The sequence below is a fragment of the Larimichthys crocea genome, chromosome III (genome assembly GCF_000972845.2).
Source record: "Larimichthys crocea isolate SSNF chromosome III, L_crocea_2.0, whole genome shotgun sequence".
Classification (NCBI taxonomy): Eukaryota; Metazoa; Chordata; class Actinopteri; family Sciaenidae; genus Larimichthys; species Larimichthys crocea.
Window position 1 is genome coordinate 46,026,665 of NC_040013.1, and position 20,340 is coordinate 46,047,004.

Genomic DNA, 20,340 nt, shown 5'->3' on the forward strand with positions numbered 1-20,340 from the left:
CACCCTATAAATGCAATGGATTATCTGTTCAGCGCATGAATATCATTCCCTCATTTCACGGTTCATGTGTGCGTGAGCTTACAGAACAGTGGTAAACGGAGGATAAAGTTTGCTTTCAGTTGTGCTGCCTGTAGCACTTCAAATCAATTCAAATGATTTTCTTCTTAGAGAAATGTTTGTAAAGTAAGATGATTAGTAAGCAGGTGGTTATAGTGGTGTGTGTGTGTGGTTGGAGGTTGGTCTAACATAATCAAAGACCAGCCTGTTGTCTCACTTGACCTCTTAATGCCACATATAGTTTCAGAGTATTGATTGTAATCATAGTTATAGAGTCATCATCATATAACTATATGATTATCAGTATACAGATATTTTTAGACATTGTAGACTGAATTACACAAAGCACAGGGGTACAGGCTGATTGTAAATCTTGATGGAATTGATCAAGTTAAATTGACCAGCAAGTATCTCCCTCAGAACTGCCTTTATACAAAACATTTTAGTTCTACAGGTAATGTGTGAAAGTGAATACGTGCGCTTAATTTTGATTAATACATTAGTGCCCACAATCAGCCTACCGGGGTCCCTAATTGTGCATGATTAATGGATTGCGCACTGGAAAAGGCAAAGCCACCGTTTCTCCATGTGCGATTCCGGAACGCGCCCAATAACAGACACTCATTGCTGTGTTAGTCATGACCGGTTGTGGTTATTAAGTTTGCAGTTGCAGTGGTCTGGGTCGCAGCAGTGTTCTCATCAGTGCAAAGAAGCGCGCAAGAAGAGGAGGCGCGGCGTCCAGTCGCCGGAGGGCGGCAGTGATGCCGGAGCCGCCTATATAAGAGCTTCCAAGATGCTACTGATCGGTCATTCATGCACTTGCTGCCAGCGCTCTTCAAGACATCTCCTCCCACTTCCAGCGCCGTACAACCTGCGCTCCATCACTCAAACTCAACATTCCTGGCGGATTTCTCTCACACTGTGTTCCAACTATGCGCTTCAGCCAGCGAGGACTTCAACACAAGAACTTTGTCAAAGAAGAGTCCCAGGGCGCACAGGATGCTCCACAGCACAGCGTTTAACGCAGACTAGGAGCGACTCCACGGGAAGTTGTGTGTGTGAGAGAGAGAAAGAGAGAAAAGATATATTTTTTTTCTCTGTTAGGGTCACCAAGCAGGTAGCCTGCACTCTGGGCATGGACAATGGATAATTTAAGTCTGTCAGTGAATGCGGTGTCCTACACTGTGGCAACTGAACTCTCCACTACAGATGATCCGTTCACTGCACCCGTCAAGAACATCGCGCCGTGGAACTTTACTGTCCTGGCCGTGCTCATGTTTGTGGTCACCTCGCTGTCTCTGAGTGAAAATTTCCTCGTCATGTTTGTCACGTTTAAGTTCAAACAACTCAGACAGCCCCTGAACTATATCATAGTCAATTTGTCCATCGCTGACTTTCTGGTCTCTCTCACCGGTGGAGTAATAAGTTTCCTGACAAACACCAGAGGTTACTTCTTCCTTGGAAGGTGGGCTTGCGTCTTGGAGGGGTTTGCTGTTACTTATTTCGGTAGGTTTACCCGTCTTTTCTTTTTATTCTGCTACTGTTGCATGGCTGCATAGGATGACTTTCATAACTCTAGGTGTCAGTGTTGGAGCTTTTTATACACATGTTGTAAAGATGTGGGATGACTGTGAACAGGTCCACATGGCACATCCTAATCCATCAGTACTGACTTCAACATCTGCTCATAAATCAGAGAATCTGAGAAGGAGGTAAAATGAAAGTGACAAATCAATTTCACCACAACTGTCAAAATGCAAAAGTTGACTGAGGATCAGGATCAGTAACTTTTCAGTTTCTGACAGTTCATGTCTTTATGACATACCACTTGCTGTAGTGATATGGGGACACTAAAGTAAAATGTCAAGTAAATTTCTTTTATATACTTTTGTATACTTTTAAATGTCTATATAAGGATAACTTTCTTGTTTAGTTAGCCATACAAATTCATTTTGTAACTCTGTTCCTGCTTCCAGTCACTATGCACCCTTGAGAGCTCATTCCCCATAATGCAGCTCTGCAAGTGTAATCTTCAATACGGACCACATGGTAGACTGAAACTAGAGCACAGTGTGATCACACAGGATGATGGAAATTACTGTGTGCAAAGCAAAATTTTATTCTAAATTGTTAAGATAAAAAAACAAGAAACTTCATCCAGTACAGGTCACTATAGTGTCTTATTCAAGTTTAATTTATGGCACTTTTATGAGCCTGCAGGGTAAATCTTTCAGAAAACTGTCCATGCATATTTGCAGGTCTGTTTTCACATGTGAATAAAACCGTACTGTAACAAAAGCCCATTGTGAGTGTGTAAGGCAACATTCAAACCCACATTCAGGAGCTTTTTCATATATTCTGCGATGCATGATTCTCCATAAGTAGGTTACCAACACCGTGACCACCAATAACATTTTACTGAGTCCATGCATTGGTTTCAATCAAAACAGAGGTTCCCAATGTGGGACCTGGGGGGTCGTTGTGAGTATAGCCTGTAGTCTGCAGTACAGGAAATCAGGAAAAAAGAGAATAGTTGTCTAATTCAAGCAATGGCTCCTTATTGGATTTGGTAACAAGGTTTGTGTGATCTCATTTTGTCAACTTGGACAACTTACTGAGGAGTGACACAGGAGGTCACAGGATGTCTTTATTACAGGCTGTCAAAATGAATTTATTATCATCAGAAAATATTCATTTAATGAGTCTCATATGATTCTATGAGTGTTATTACTTGCAATAGTTTAACTTGTTGGGCTTTAATGAGACAGGTTGGGTCATTATTGTGAGTTACAATATGCCTTATGAATATTTGCCAGTACTGTAAAAGACCTATGTTGTGTGTCAGTTGAATTCATATAGACCCAAAGCAATAAATGAAAAGTAAACTGTAACAAGATTACATTGTGGGTGTTATGATCCACTGAATTGCCATACAAAAGAGTATAATTATTTATGACTAAGTAGTGTATGAAAACAAATATCACAGGGGAAAGATCACTTTAGCAAACAGCAACACAAAAACACATTCTTAGTAGGATAAAAAGCCAGCAGGGCACTAAAACCCTTTGACATAGTAAATTATGATCGAGGAAGCCGGGCTGATTAATATTATAATTAATAGCTCAGAGGAGTGAGGCTCACATCTTCAAGGGCCTTTTGTGGTGAAAGCCACTTCAATTTTAGTCTTGACAGCAGTGTCAGTGACTGACACTTGTACATTGATATATCACCTGTGTGTGTGTGTGTGTGTGTGTGTGCGCACATGGGTAAATTATAAAGTGATTAAGGTAGCTCTTCCTGATGAGCAGAATGGATGGTCCACTTAATATTCTGCTCGGTGTGAGAATATTTTCTCTGTCTGTTTATTTTTAGTTTCTCTTATCTATGTCGACCCGTGCTTAACAGATAAATACTTTCAAACTTATTGGGTAAAAAAAGGATGGATGTTTTTTTTTGAGAAAACATAACCTTTGATGGTCAGTTTTCTTCCACTTTAAAAAGCTGCAAAGACAACGTTGAAGTACTGGTGTTCATTTTATTTGTGATGTAAATGTGTTTGACATAAATAAACACACTAATTTCCACCTCTCTCTTTTGTCCTCTCCAATGAGTCTACTAGACAGACACTAGGAGTAGCTGGCCGTGTAGAGAAGGGTAATTTAACCGATCTGTGAGTGACTTATTACTATAATTAAACATGGCTTTTTTTAGCCCACAAGGAGGCAGCCTAATGCACCTACCTTGGACCATTAAGCTACAGTATGTCTAGCAACAGTTTTACCACTTTTATCTCACAAACGGATAGATATAAAGAAACTAACTAGATTTCACACTCTGGTGAGAGAGGGAAACGACCTAAAACCATTGCAAAGACATATATCATGCACTCAAACATTGTGACATTTCAAAAATCTGTCTATTACTGTGTCAGATAACAAATGAAAAAAACAAAAATACAAGTTGTGAGTTGTTAAAAGCATATTTTAGGACTTGGTGGTGTGTGTTTCTGACTGCTGTGCTCTCACACACTGACCTCCTGCTGTTTGCCTCAGGGATTGTGGCAATGTGGTCCCTCGCCGTTCTGTCCTTTGAACGATTCTTCGTGATCTGCCGTCCTCTGGGTAACATACGACTGCAAGCGAAGCATGCAATCCTCGGTCTGTTGTTTGTCTGGGCCTTCTCATTCATCTGGACCTTCCCCCCAGTGCTAGGCTGGAACAGGTACACCACAAGCAAGATCGGAACCACCTGTGAGCCTGACTGGTAAGAAACGAGCATTTAATTATCTCTGTAACCTACAAAGAGCTATGTCTATTTTAACTGACTACGTAGAGAAACTAATAGTACATGATTCTACATGATTTGTTTTATTTGCCAGATGGCAACAGGGTGAACATGCTGGTCCTGGCGTGGGTGGATCTGTGCAGGTAGCTCATCTCATCAGTAGGACTAATGCTCTGCAGTTGGGTACCAATGATGTTCTGTATGGTGTTAATCAGTGCTGCAGAGACATCCGGTTGTGGGGTCTCCAAATCAGTCAGTATGCTTTTTATTGTACCTTTAGGAAGTAAACAAAAGCCTGGCAGGAAAGGAAGTTTCCATAAGAAGTATGTTGCTGAGCCTTCTTTCCCGGTGTGAATATGTGTGATATCCATGACAGGTCCTCAGTGATGCAGATTCCCATTAATCTAAATCTATTTACCCACTCCACCTCAGCTGATGTAGAGAAAGGTATGTGTCTTTGTGTCCTTTTTCTGGCACCAAAGAGTACTGAAATCAACAAAATGCATTCTGATGTAAGTATTTTAAGATGTGAGGCCGACTGGGATGTTGTTTTGATGTACTGAGGGACCAGTTTCTCAAAGCACTTTCTAAGAGTCAGGGTGAGTGCCAAAGGGTGGTAGCGAGGTGGTAAGCACATGTTCTTAGCACACAGCCAGGGATGTTATCAGGCCCAGCAGCTTTACTCACATTCACTCTTAGCACTTCTTCTCTCATACACTCTGGATACTGAAAGTGATAAACATTGTTGAAGAGAATAAAAACTTGTGTAGAAGGTCTTTAGGGTCGAGGTCACTCTCCAGTCTCTTCTGATGTCTCTGCTTTGGTTGACTCTGGTGGTCCTGTATGCTTCCTTGTCACCTGACTGGCAGTTTGTTTGGCTCTCAATAAGACCCTCGCCTCTCTGCTCATCCAGGGTGTGGTTCTCATGAAGTATGCTGTGTAGTGGAGTCTCTTAAATCCAAGATGGGTTAGCTTAAATCCTTCCTTTTACAATACTGAGGAGGGTTACCCCGTGTTTAGACCATAAATGTCACATCAGCGTCTCGCTTGTGTGATGACCCAACACTGAATCTAGGTACCACTTCTGTCTTGTCCATGCATTTCAAAGCATCTAGCAGCAAATGAGCAGTTTTATGTGAACTGTGCAGTTTGACCTTGATGAGTGAGTATTCCTGATGTGTCTACAATGATACATATAATTGTGCAATAAGAGTAGTGTTGCTCCTTTAAGGAACAGCGTGTGAATGCGTAGCAAGCATGTGGTTCAAGAGATTGCCGGAGGTTGCTCTCAGAACAGGGCGATCGGAGCAGAGGGAAAGGTTAGCAGTGAAGCTGGCATGAACCTCATATTTGTGCACATATTGTCCAAATGTACACGCACAAAGCTGGTGCAGACAGCTGCTTAGATATGTTCCTGTTATGTATTAGACTAGTGAGTGAAAAATGCATCTGCACACAGGGTCCCTGTACCCCCTCTTAGCTGTGTGTCTTATATTCATAGGGTGTTTTGTGCCTTATCAAGTTGTTCAGCTTATTTGTGAGGGTCTATATGCCCAGAAATCGATCTTCTGAACATGGTCATGATCCCTTTAAAGGTCTGGAAGCCTGTGGTAAGTTTTAAAAGACCTTTATGTAAGATTTAGTGGCATCTAGCGGTGTACTTGCTGATTGCAACTCTCACTACTCTCCTGTTAAAGAGAGATACGATTTGGGGGGAAATGTAAAAACTTTATTTGGTTTTCTTCATTCTGTAGTCTAGAAAGGTTCCCATGCTTCTGTAGCTATTTAAACTCATCAAACCCTCAGAGTTCAGACGTGTGTGCGACCCCTGAATGAATAAATGTATTAACATTACTTTGTATTTGTTGTATCTGTTGTTTGTTTTCACAAATCCAAGGTGGCAACCCTACAGCTGACACCAGCTAATTTAGTTTTTATACTATGTACCATTATCAATAAAGGAGGCAGATGAATAGGTAAACATCAGACACACTGAGCAAGAGAGAGCAGGAGACTGAGAAAGAGAGAGAAACTGGCAGGACTGAATGTGTGGGATTAGTGAGAAAAGAAAAAAGAATGTTAAAAGAACGAGTATAATTAAATGTAATTAGCCATTGTAATGAAGCATATGACAAAATTCACTGTGCAGCAAAAATATGCCGACAAGTTAAACACCAGCATGTGATAATTAGACAGAGTGCTTATGTCAGAGAGGGTCAGATTAAGGTTACATTAATTAGACTAGATATGTCAAAGATGCCACCAAATTTTGAGGGAATTAGAAAGTGAACAACCACAATCAGTGTTGATAAGTTTCTCCTAAGCTTTCAGGATAGCTTTAACATCTCACAATGACATTGCTAGCACTGGGCTGAAGCTGGATTTGTGATGTGTTCAAGCACAATAAATTATATTTGTTTTATGAACAAGCTGTAGAAACAGTGTAAAACAGCTATAAGCAATCTCCCCCTATAAAGACACTGAATAGATTTTATGAATTTGAGCAGGAACAGTGTTCCCTCCTGACTTTTACTCCTGGAACGGCATTCTTGTGCATTTCTCCTCATTTTCACATTATATTGTTGTACTGCTATTTGTGTATTGTCGCTGTTTATCTGTGGTCTGCTGCATTTTAGAAAATTGTATCCGATCTGAATTCAACCTAAAGTAACTCCTAACCCAAACCTTAATACTAGAATTTAACCTCATGCTTCCCCTGTGACTCAACCCAGCCTTTAGCCAGAAATTAACCTCTGTTAATTACTTGTCTTAACACACACTTGCACACAAACAGATTATAGACATTCTACACTCAGCCCTGTGGCTTCAGCCATATTAGCACACACTGCGTGAATGAGAAGCCAAGAAACATGCCTTCTCTGACCTTGGCCCTCAGGGTGTCATCTGGGTAATGCTATAGCTGCTTTGATCAAAGGCGTGCAGATAGGACCCTGAGTGTTTGTGCTCAGATGAAGCACAGGGGGAACGAATGGTTCAGACAATACAATTAAGACATCACCTTATGGAGATAGTCGGTGCTCAGATGACCTGATCCACCTCCTGTACACAGCATGAGTACTGTCAGAAAACATTCGGTTAACAGCAGGGGCGTGAACAGCACAGGTGTTTGAGGTCCAGAATGTTGCCACATGCGCAGCCTAATGCATTTTAAAAGCCTCATTTATGTGCATCTTTTTATCTCTGGATACATGTAGATATTCAGCACTGGACGGCCTCTGAATGCTAAAAAGCATACATGCAAGGTTTTGAAGGATTGTGCAGTGCAGGAGAAGTTGGTGTCAGTGGCTTGTCAGTAGGTGGCTGCGTCCTTGGTGAGGAGTTGGAATATAATATACGCAGCCAGTATGCTGCTGACTTTCTTTTAAATCCCTTCCAGGGCCCAGGTATTGTGTCAGACATGTATTAGAAAGACACACAGGTGGAGGTTGCCAGATGAACGAATAACATATAGAACAAATCAATAACTTTTGCCCTGCCCACAGTAAACATCATTATTATGCTGAACTTCATTATTACTGTGTGCTACATTTTAGTCATTTTATTGTTGTTAATTTTAGTGTATATATCTCATACTTCAATGTAACAGACTTAATAGTCGCCAGGCAAACTATGGCTCTCTTACCATTGTTCTTCCTCACTTGGCATTGTTACAGGAGCTCTATTCACTGAGATTGAGACAGCTAAAGCCATTGATCATTCCTGTCAATAGCATGTGAACACAAAGATAACTAGCTTACAGTAATGTTAATATAAACTGGAAAAAAAACTTTAATTGTTACTGTGTTAATGTTACGTTAGCTTACCTTGCTGCGTGCTGTCCTTCATAGTTTTGTGGTGCTTCTAATCTTCAGTAGACAACAGATCTTTTTCACAGCAGCCATTTTGTCATGAAATAGTAAAAACAGGTGTTGGCACTGATAATTAAGGGTCATTCAGGTCAAACAGAGTCAGGGTGTTGCATGGAACATAACTTTAATAAGTACTTTTGGAAACACCTGCATTTACTGTACTATTTCATATCAAAATGGCTGCTGAGAAAAAAAGTCTATTAAAGTACGCAAAATTGTTAAAGTAACATCAGCTAACATTATTGAATTCAGCTCAAATACAAGGTGATTCAACAATCACTATGTGTTAAAATTAATTAACATGTATGTGTCCCCAAGTTATAGTAATAATAATAATAAAAAAAAAACCTCAGTGTTGCCTTAACTCTCAAATGTGAAGCAAAGCTAAGCTCCTGACTTTAAATGATTTGATTCAGTCTGACAGTCAAGCAGGCAGTAGGTGAGCAGGGGCGCACCGGCTGGTGGTGGATTGACTTGGTTTCCTAAGATTGTTTGACAGAATCAGCTGGAACGGGTCATGTGGTTCACCTCATCAAAAATGATGTTTGGCTGGTGACAGCGCACCTGGAGAATGTTTAAATTCTATGTGGCTGATATACAGAGGAGGCATTAATGGCACTGTCCACTCACCTGATTTGTTTTGTTAAAACAATTTAAATAAACAAATCTTCATCGAGCATGTTGTACTATTTTGCATATATGTTACATGATAATAAATTCATGAGGAATGAGATGTGAATAACCCCATCATGGTTCAACATAAATGCGTAAAATGAAACGTAAAGCGTAAATGAAATTTACCTTTTAACTGAAACTTAAATGATCTGCAAACTGTTGGCTTTCTCTCCAGCCAGATAAAAGCCTCTGAATGTCAAAATGACACATCACAGACAGCTCATAGCTGGGATTTTTAACCACTTAGCGGTTTGGCATGTCTTTTGCCATATATATATCGATCTATTGATTAGTCTCTATGTATTGTTGAACATGTATTGCAATACATGCCATTATATTTGCTTAGAAAATATTTAATTTGTTAAAAACTACTGTTGTAACTTTACTAATGGTTTTAACCCAATTTAAAGTTCATAAAATGTGAATATCTTTGTTCTTTATTTCTGAACAGGTATACAACTAACGTCGTAAATCACAGCTACATCATCACTTTCTTCGTCACCTGTTTTATTCTGCCTCTTGGAGTTATATTCTACTGCTATGGAAAGCTGCTGCGAAAGCTCAGGAAGGTCAGTATGAGTTATAACACAACTGAAGTTTACTTTATAAATGCATAATAGCTCAGAGTCATGATTAGCAAATCTGTAAAATGTACATAAAATATTTACCAGTGACTATTAATATAAAAGAGATATAAGAGGTTAATAGGTTTATGATGCAAATTTTGGTACCTCGGAACAGAGCCAGGCTGTTTTCCACAGTTTCCTAAGTTAAGCTAACCAGCCGCTGTTGCATATTTGGAAAAAAGGAAGAAAGTCAATAAGTCAAAATATGTCAAATTGTTCCTTCAAACCACTCGGAAACATCAAGGTGGGTTTTGGGGGTATGAATCGGTGTTGATTAATTCATCTAAGTCTACCAGTATGAGTGCTAAATTGTAGATGTAAAAGTAATTTAAACATCTTCACAGATCATCAGCAGTGACCAGAACAAAGAATGAAAGGAGTGTGCTCATGAGAAGATTATTATTATAGTGATGTACATCCCAGTTAATTTTCTGCAAATGTTATTATGGTTTTGGGACTTCATTTTGATGGCATGATGAATGTTGATGCAGAGTTGGTAAGACCTGCAATAATACATATTTTGCTCCTTTGCTCCATTTCTTACTTCTTTGACCATGGTGTGCTTGCTATTATAAGTGTTTTATTATAATTTATATATATAGATATCATCAACACACAACCCACATATATATATAATATATATATATATATATATATATATATATATATATAAATATATATATATATAATATATTATGGCATGCCGTTTCAGGAAATTAAACCTTTGATATATTGAATGAAACTTGACTGGCGTCAGACTTCACGGCATGTTGTGTAACGTGTGGATGCTGTAGCTAAAAGTGAGTGACAACGAGTCAGTCCGCTCACAATCTCGTTGCAGCACTATTAAACTATGAGGACATCATTAACACTGCGTGTACGGGCCAAAATCCCGCCAATACCCCTGATCAATACCGTTTTCCTGACAAGGAAGTTCGCTCCCTTTTTAATCGTGGCAGACATAAAACAGGCCAGGCAGCTGTTTATCAGGCCAACCTCAGCATGCCTTCAACCTCACAGGAGTGCCCCACAACACCCAGTGCAGGCTCGGACTGGCAGTCTGTGCTACCGGGCAAATGCCAGATGGGCCGGTCCATCTCGGCCACATTTGGGCCGGTGGCCTCCGGTGTTTTTTGTATGTATGTATTTGTTATTTTGTAGCCTTTGCATCATTTGCCTAGCAGCCCAAAATGGACTTGCGGCCCATTTGCATCCATTTGGAATAGGCTTTGGGTTGCACTGGCTAATATCGGTTAATATTTGCCTCTTCATGACAAGTTACGATTTACACCCCCCCTCCCCTGCCCCCTCAAATGGATGCGTCCATGCAGCCGCTAGGTTTATGTGAAACCGAAGCAGGGATAGACTCATATACAGTCTATAGATAAACTTCATACTGTATGTTGCACGAATATTAATTACAATAAATTATGGACGACAGAGGTTCTAAAAAGAGGAAAGGAGGAGCAGAGAAAATCCGAGTTAAGATGCGGAAAAAGGCCGCACAGGTCAGGAGTCGAACCTGGACCTCGGCTCCGAACTTCGCTTATGAAGCGGCTGCTTAAGCTACCGAGCAGATACACCAGATACACTTAATGGTGGGCCGGTCCAGAGAAGAAATTCCAGGGCCCAACTCTGTTCCCAGTCCGACCCTGACCCAGTGTACAATCTCCACCCATACACAAGAAAGGGCCCAAGACACTGTATGGTTAGCTTTCATAGTTTTCAGGTGATTTAATGAAGGTAAAACACAGTGAATGGCCGTGCGTAATGGCACTGCTCTCTGACGCGGCACTTCTCCGGGACTGGAGAAGCTGCTGTGGCTACAGGGATTTTATGAACTGAAAGAAAGAGAAGCTCTTCATAAATTGTTTAGATACAATAAGCATCACCCACATTCATAGACCAATGCAGGATGAATATTTAGTTTAGTATTGAACGTATGTTATGATCCGCGACACATTGTCAGCTTTGTGGGCACGCTACTCACACAGCGGACTGCGGACAGACAGACAAATGCATAATGATATATATATATATATAGTATTATAAGTTAAAGGAAAAGTGCAATAAGGCTTGTATCTGCTACAATTAAGCTGTGCAGGGTAATGTTGGTGCCAAATTAAAGTTGCCCTGTGGAGTTTTCATTTCATTATTGTACATTAATCCTTCATTTATGACTCCCAGCTCCCTAAAAAACTGAATCATTAGTATGTCTAAAATGGAGCTGTTAGTATGTTATAGTAGTCTAAATTGTTCTAAAGGCTCGAAATTATGTGAGACAGAAACTAAATATTTCTTTCAGAATAAAAACATTCTAACTTTTTTGTGAAAACTAGGACATATTGGCTATATGAAATAAAATATAAATATTTCATGCCCTAACAGATTAACTGTCAAATTACAGAGTAGTGTTCGGCTACTCACGGTTCTCGTGTTTCCTCCAGGTATCTCACAGTCGTCTGGCCACTGCCAGGAAACCAGAGCGGCAGGTGACCCGTATGGTGGTGGTGATGATTGTGGCATTCATGGTGGGTTGGACGCCGTACGCAGTCTTCTCCATACTGGTCACAGCTCATCCAACCATTGAACTTGACCCCAGGCTGTCTTCCATCCCCGCCTTCTTTTCCAAAACAGCTACTGTCTACAACCCAATCATCTACGTATTCATGAACAAACAGGTAATTAAGAGTTTTCATGTTAGAAAGGAATACTATTTGATTCAGCCTTGAATGACATCAGTGCACTGAAACTGTAAACATCACTAGGAATTTAACTATAAATTATATAAAACCATACTTCAGTTAACACAAATAGAATGTAATTAATAGATCTAAATTATCCCAATACTGGAACATTCAAATAACATATACACTGATACAATATCAGTCTAGCTCTAATTTTGAACCTGTTCTCTCTGTAGATTCAAGTTGTTTTTGTTTTTTTGCAGTGCCCAGTACCAAACTAGTTACAGCACTATAGAGGGTTGGTGGCTAAACCACTTCCTTTGCCAGAGTTGAGACATCACTGTACGCTGCATATGAAAGCTACAGCACAAAAATGAGATGTTTTTTTTCTGTTGTTGTTGGGTGTTAGCCTGTCTCTAAATAATACATGCTGTATGAATAAAAGAAACGCGAAATCCAGAGAGGACAATTGTCCATTCGTGGCTCTGTTAAAAAATACATTAGCCACCTATAGTATGCTTGTGAGGCTTGCCATTGTGAAAGGGCCGGAGCTGACATTTGTTTATGCCATATACTTTGTCTGAGTTTACATTGTGCTGTCTAGCTCCTTTTCTCTGTGAGACACACGCTCTTTGAGGTAATCATTATTGACTGTATAAATATTGATTATATGACAGGAGCCATCAGAAAAGAGATTATTATGTACAGTTCTTTAACACATGACATCTTTTGTCCTTCTATCACTCTAACACACTGCATGTTTTTGACATTTTTCCCGCAGTGATGACTGAATGATTTATAGTGCTCCACCAAAGATCTACATAACCACATTTAAGGACCTATTAATTTGCAAATATGACATCCTAATGGGACTCTTAATTGCTTTATAATTTAAGGAAGCTGTGCTAAAAAGGTCTGGCAGAGGTAACATTCACTGTAAGGTAAATTTTCGACTGGAACCTGAGCAGTGTTTCAATCAAGACTGTTAGTTTAAACATTTTTAATATATTCTGGTTATGTTCCATCTTAATATGTGCCTTTGTGGATCAGGTGTTTATGCGTGCTGACAAAAGAGCATTATATCAAAGGCGTGCACTGGCAACTGTTATTTTAAATAACCATGGATTTTTCAGTTGCAACTAAGCTGTGCTGGGAAATTGCGATGCTAAGTTAAAGCGCAAAGTTTAAAATATATCAATGACGTCATCAAGCAAAGTTTGTCTGATCTTATTTTAAAGCTTGCCGGCTTGCTCTAGTGTTGGAAATAAGAAAACATTGTCCCTCACTAATACGGTTAAGTCGGTTGTGTAAATGGTGCATCACAATGCACAGTGGAACTTCTGCAAAAAGTTTCATCCTGCTCTTCAGCAAAACAGTTCCTGTGTTCCTGCAGAGCTGACTGCTCCAAGAACGCTGGACTCACCAGCTTTAGTTGTTTTGTATCTCTGGTTAACATGACTATGGTCAACTTACTTTACTTTACAATTTTACTTTAATTCACTTTTCTGCTCACTGCAGTTGTCCTGTGAAATGCTATTCACACTTCATGTAATACTGAGGACGTAAAGCTTCTTTAACAACCTTTTCATGTTAACATTCCTCCCTGTTTTCACATTTCACTGTTTTTTTTATTGTACATGACAGGTTTTACTTTTTCAATACTATTCTTTACAGTCCAGCCTGCAGAGCGAACACTAAAACTGTCATGACTGGTTACAACAAACACGACTAACTATGACCTAACATATGACTATGACTTGCCTACAGTTTAAAGTGAGCTATTTCCAGATAGGGGGAAACAAAGTTCAACCATACATGTATGTACTTGGCACAATGCCAAGAGCAGGCCTCAGTTGCCAGGAAAATACATGCGGTCTGCATGTCCATCAGACTGACCCAATTTTGAGCTGCACTCAATTGTTCAAATGGGTCATGCAGAGTCTCAAAGAAAACAGACTGGATGCAAACAAGAACAGCTAGCAGATCTGGTTCTGGTTCTGGTTTGAGCAGAGCTCCTGCAGCTTTGACCAAATTGCTACAGAAGTCAGATGACCTGACCTGCTTGTAATATCGCTGAGTTACATAACAAGGTGAGATGATCCATAGTCTTAGAGGATTTTTCCATGATATATGGCTACTTGTACTTAGGATAACATTTTTAGAGGAAGACAGAGGAGTTTTGTTGTCTTTATGGCTGTTGGCATTTTCTGACTTGGACTTGGAGTAATAAAAAGTGATTCAGTAAAAACCTTGGACTTATACATATTTAAACATACTATCCATCTGTAGTGTCTCCCCTGGGGTTAGGGGTAAGGGTAAGGGTTAATTAATTGACATTAAATGCCACAAAGATTCCCTCTTCACACAACGCTATGTTCAGCAACCCAGCTCTGACAACTTGCCACGCTGGACACTACTCTGATATATATTACCTCTTGATGGGCAAATGTTTCCCAGATGTGTATGTCTATCAATAAGAAATAATAAATTCAATAAGACAGAGCTTCCTGGGAGAGGGACAGCTGAGATGGTAGCCTCAAAGCCTATCTATCACAATTACAGAACCCTCACAGACACAGGGAGAACTCCACACAGAAAGGCTATTATTTTTTAAAGAAAAAGAAGAAGCTGACTGCAGCATCTGGAGACAAAGCTAATAAAACTTAAACGAGTTAAGAAGGGGCGTTTCACTCTGAATGACACCTTTAACATTACAGATGACTTTTTCCATTATTGATTAAAAATTTAAAATTAGTTTGTGGGGCAGCACTGTGGGGCAGTGGTTAGCATCATAGACATATATACTTAGACGCCACATTGAGCGGGTTGGTCGTTGGTCGCGATACGTCAACGGGTCCGCCATATTGGATCGGGCAGATCTGCCGGTATATTTATCATCACAGTAACAGTGTTACACACATTAGTAGCTGTAAACACTCAGCATTAGAAAAATACATACGTTGGTTTGGTGCTTACATAAGGAGTAAACATTTATAATCATCACTTTAAAAGTTACATACGTTGTTTTTGGTGCCTGTTTGTTTCCCAGATATATTACTGTGTGTGTGAATGGGTGTATAAGAGACATTAACTTAAACAACTTTGTAGAAAGGCGCTTTATTAAGTTCAGTCCATTTCCTTGTATTAGTTTACCGGCAGATCTGCCCGATCAATAATGGAAAAAGTCATCTGTAATGTTAAAGGTGTCATTCAGAGTGAAACGCCCCTTCTTAACTCGTTTAAGTTTTATTAGCTTTGTCTCCAGATGCTGCAGTCAGCTTCTTCTTTTTCTTTAAAAAAAAAACAACAGACTCTCAGAAACCCACTGTGTGCTATCAGCTAAGCAACTTTCCAAATGTTTGACCAAATAACAGAGCAACACATTACATTGTCACATAATGTCCCCTTTCAAACATAAGGAGAAAGTGTTTTTGGTACTGTGAGATGAACAGTGTTTCCCCACAGAAACATTTGATTCTTTTGAGTTGAAAGTGTTTGAGATATTGAAAATAACTCTGTAGATGCAAAATTAATCCTCAGTGTTTTCCACTTACACTGTCCAGGCCCACTCACTGTTGACATAGGGTCATGTTCGCGCTGCCTGAGTCATTGTGGTGCAGTTGATTAAACAATAGGAAGCGTGACAACCAATGATTCAGCAGAAATCCTTGTCTCAAACAAAGATGTCAGTGAGTGGAGTCGAGTCCAACACACAAACCTACCTATGTACAAGAGGAAAGCCAAATCAGTTCATTAATTTCATGTTTTTTCTGTATTTGTGTAAACTTATACATGATGACATTGCATTGAAGAGAAGATCTGTAGCAGATGGAAGTATCTGCTGTAGATGTTCAGAGTAAATGTGTTTCAGGCTGTTCTTTTTGCCATTAATATGACATTTTATGACCTATATTTTTCAAAGCTGGATGTTAAGTGTTATACATGGGTGTGATGGTTTAAGAGCATTTTAAGGTCTCAAGTTGAACAAAGCTATAGACTGCAACATTGCAGCCTTTTTGCTTTTTCATGACAAAAGAGGGGAACTAAGGTGTTATTGTCATTCTTTGAAAGCATTACTGGTTTGAGGGGAGGTTGGTGGTGTATGTTTTAACTTAGAATGGTCATTAAGAGTCACCATGATCTCTCCTCAGGGCTTAACAGAGTCAGAGCTTCAACACAGAAAAAAACATCTCTTATTGTTTTTAGATTTAAAGTAATGTGGAAACCAATCATTGTGAGGATATTAGAGGGGATGGGTTTAGAATGTCTTTGTTGTTCCAAGAACATCATTGTCACTGCCATTGTGTACGTGTGTGGAAGGGCACTGCAGACACAGCTCACATTGTGTAATATAATGAGTCATGCACTCTGGTTAGTAGGAATGTATGGGGCCATGTGTAAGTGTATCTCAATCTGTGTGTGCATAAACAAATTTGGTGTAATGTGGAGACAAATCTTGAGCCAAGATGCTAATTTAGCTTAGCATAAAGACAGAGAAAAAGCTAGCTTACCTCTGTCTAAAGTATAAAAAAATATATACCTACTGTATCAGCAACTTTTTGCTGTATTTCTAACACTATGTTACTAAGTTAAATGAAATTGCCATTTTACATTTGTAAATTACAGATGTAATGTACAGATTAAGCAAACATGATACAAAGTGTTAATTTGTGATGTTTAGAAGTGTTGGTAGTATTTTTGGAAAGGGCCAGGCTAACTATTCCCAGTACGGATGCTGTAATTGCAAATAAAATTGCTGTTGTTGTTTTCTGTCCAGTTCCGGAAGTGCCTAATCCAGCTCTTCACTGGTAAGGGGACCATCCCAGACAGCAACTTCAACCAGACCTCAGAGCGACCGGGAATTACTGTTGAGAGTCAAACAGGAGAAATGTCAGCCATTGCGGCTCGCATCCCAGTGGGTGGCGTTGGGTCGCCCAGGTCTGACGATTCTCCAACCGACTGTGGCTCATTTGCCCAGCTGCCCATCCCAGAGAACAAAGTGTGTCCAATGTAGCCTAACACTAAACCTCATCCCAGTTGGTGTTCTCTTACTGTCCTCTGTCCCCCAGAGTCTATAATAACCTTCTGTAATCTAGATAAAGCGCGCTTCAGAGCCTGTTTGGACAATGACAGGACTTAATTTTTTTGCAGTGATGGAGGGTTCAGTGTGAAGAGTTTGCTTTTGAAGAGTTTTCATAGGTGAGGATGGTAGGACTTTTTTTTTTTATTTCAGTTGCAAAAGTAATTCAACATCAAAAAACAGCTAGAACTTTAAGGTTTGGGCTGCATATGCAGTTAGATTTTTTGATTAAAAAGACATTGGGGAAAAGAATGAACTGTACAGACAGAAATGCTCAGAGCTTTACCTGCTAGATATCTTGTAAATATTTGCTTGCTGATCTCGGATGTTTTCTTGACCGTCATTGCACACCTGCTAGTGTGTCAGATTAGAGGGCATTTGATTCGACTTGATAGCATCTGCCTTCATATCCTAGTGAAAAAACAGACTGCTTAAACCTTTACATCAGTTAGTTGAGGGGTATTTTTCAAATACCACAATGCATCCAGCCTTTCATCTTGTCCTCGCCCTCTCCTTTAAAGCCTTGTGTTGCCGCCTGTAGAGAACGTGTTGTTTTCTATGCTGTTTCAGTACTTTACTTTGGCAGTGCATCTTTATTCATCTCCGCTCGTCAAGAGGATGGAACAGTCTTATGAATTGGGATACTTTTACTTTAATTTGTCCCGTATGGACTAGTTTGGGCCAACGCTTTCATATTTACTGAAGATGGTCAATGAAACTTGGAGATGCCAGTCTCCTGCTGCCTCTGTTGCACATGTAAGAGGACAACATATTTATGAAGTGCCAGCAGGGGATCAACAATCGCACAGCCATGCAGCACATATACATGCACATACACACATGTTATATGCATGCACACAGACAGATTGGGGTTCACAGCCTCAATAGGCACTGTGAAGATGATACAATGCACCAATAAATATCTTAGCACAAGAGTGGCTAAGCAGCCATGTACAACAGCATTGAGCATTCCCATTATAAGCACAGGTCGACAGCAATATTAAAGCTAAACTGTATCACAGTTGAACACTTCAGTGTTAGCTACAGTAGATGAGTGTTAAAATGTCTTCTACTTGACTTTGTGGTGCATGTTTGTTCACTATTACTGGATATTTGTCAAAAACACTGTCGTATTCTCTATGCTTCACTATGTTAAAATAATGTAACAGTATGGTGTCTGTTCGCAATGTACTGAGTGTGTGTTTCAATCATGTCTGACCAGTCTGGTAGCAGTAACATTTAGCATCTTCAAGCATCTGTGCCAAATTAATTGTGATGCTTTGATATAATCAGCATAACAACAGGAGACTGTGGCGAAGACGACAGCTTCTCTCTCACACAAGTGTTTTTTTTTTTTCTATATGAGAACACTTTTTATATAATCTCTGTGGAACTTAACCCTGCATTAATCAATATTTTCTGTCGATGCCTCTGTATGCTGTGAAAGAGGTGCAAGAGCTGCATTCCTTTCAGCTTCTTTAGCTTTCAGCTTCAGAAACATCCTGTTTTGTTGCCTGAAATAATCCACAGCAGTTTGATTTAGCTTTTCAGTTTTCAGAGATGGCCTCTTTTTATGGTGACTATACCAATGTGTTACACGTTAACTGCTTATTTTATTGATGCTCAAATGTTCAAGCCCTATCTCAGGTGTCAGAAATTGCTGTTACTGTTTGCAAAAGAAAGAAAATAAAACTAGTGTCATTGTGCTTAATTCCACTATAGCCATGCTGTATAGCAATATTTTCCCTTTTGAATTCTCTTTTCTGATTTCTTTTTATGTATTTGTCTTTAAGCATTGTAAGTATTACTCTGAACCACTTCCAAATTGTCTTGCAAATAGGTTTATACAGTAGTCTCATGGGACAAAATTCAGATTACCACTTGATTGGCTGTTGACTATGAATCACAGTTTGTAATTTTTTTCAAGTGTGTCTCTTGTGTGGCTGTAAAATATATATGTACCAGCGACCACCAAAGTGAACTACTCTGATCTCTGGTGTCATGGTCAGATAAGTGTCATGTCATAAATGTCCTTTATTACTACATAGTTCAGATCTTTTAAGGTAGAGCTGTATTAATCTGAAAATGAGCAGCGACACACAAGCAGTCAACAAATACACATGAATGCTCCAAGCACCCTGTCATCACATCATGGTCCAGCTTTCAGTGTGTACAACAAATAGAACTCTTCTAAGCTACTGTAAAGGCTGAGAGAAGAAGTCAGCTGCAGAAATCAACAAAAGATGTTTAATTTTTTTGTGTGAGTTTCGTTGTGGCTTGAGATTTTTGGTTGCTCATTTTCGGATAACAAGGCTTAGTCTCGCTGAAAAATCTCCAAACCAGAGCACTGCCCACTGAAGTTGACAGCCATGCATCAATATACAAAACAGCTGGTCAGCAAATCCATGTGTCCACACACACTGTCCCCACCAATCAGTACCAACCAACAGTACATTTAACCTTTCCCAAGTCTCTCTCTCTCTCTCTCTCTCACACACACACACACACTCACACGCACATGGATACATTAGGTGTATAGGGGCTTTTGTAAGTAGTGACTTCACCTTGAACACAGGATATAAATCAACAAACCTGCCAGTGTTACATTTTGGTGCAAGGATTACAGACACACTGCATGCTGATAAGGGAAGGGAACACTCTCAACATGTACAGATGGAATAAAGCTCCCATTTCTCACCTCCCAACCCTGAATATCAAGCTTGTTTGTTGTATTGTACCTACAAAGGCATGTCAATACTTCTGTTGTATGTGTTCTGTTGTATGTTTTTTGTGTCACGCATATTTTTTGTCTTGAGTTTGATATACATGAGTTTACAGTTCATAGATGCACGCTTGTTATAAAAATGTCTGTATTAAAATATATTTTTTGAAAAGCAATTATGCACTGTGTTCTGTCGATGCTTTACAAAAATAATCATGGAAATGAGAATTACTTTGATTGATGGTGTGATTAGAGCAAAAGTGTCAAGGGCCACATGGCTCAATTTGATCTCAAGTGGGTCAGACCAGTAAGACATCGCATAATAACCTGTAAATAACTA

The 20,340-nt window shown here is 39.6% G+C and overlaps 1 protein-coding gene across 1 annotated transcript; it reads left to right on the forward strand.

Moving 5' to 3' along the window:
* The first annotated feature begins 878 nt into the window (after window positions 1-878).
* Window positions 879-20,125, forward strand: valopa (vertebrate ancient long opsin a). The gene is made up of 5 exons (XM_010755256.3): window positions 879-1,563; window positions 4,110-4,320; window positions 9,337-9,454; window positions 11,959-12,192; window positions 16,976-20,125. The coding sequence occupies exons 1-5, from the start codon at window positions 1,200-1,202 to the stop codon at window positions 17,210-17,212; spliced, it is 1,164 nt and encodes a 387-aa protein (XP_010753558.1). The 5' UTR covers window positions 879-1,199; the 3' UTR covers window positions 17,213-20,125.
* The last annotated feature ends 215 nt before the right edge of the window (window positions 20,126-20,340 follow it).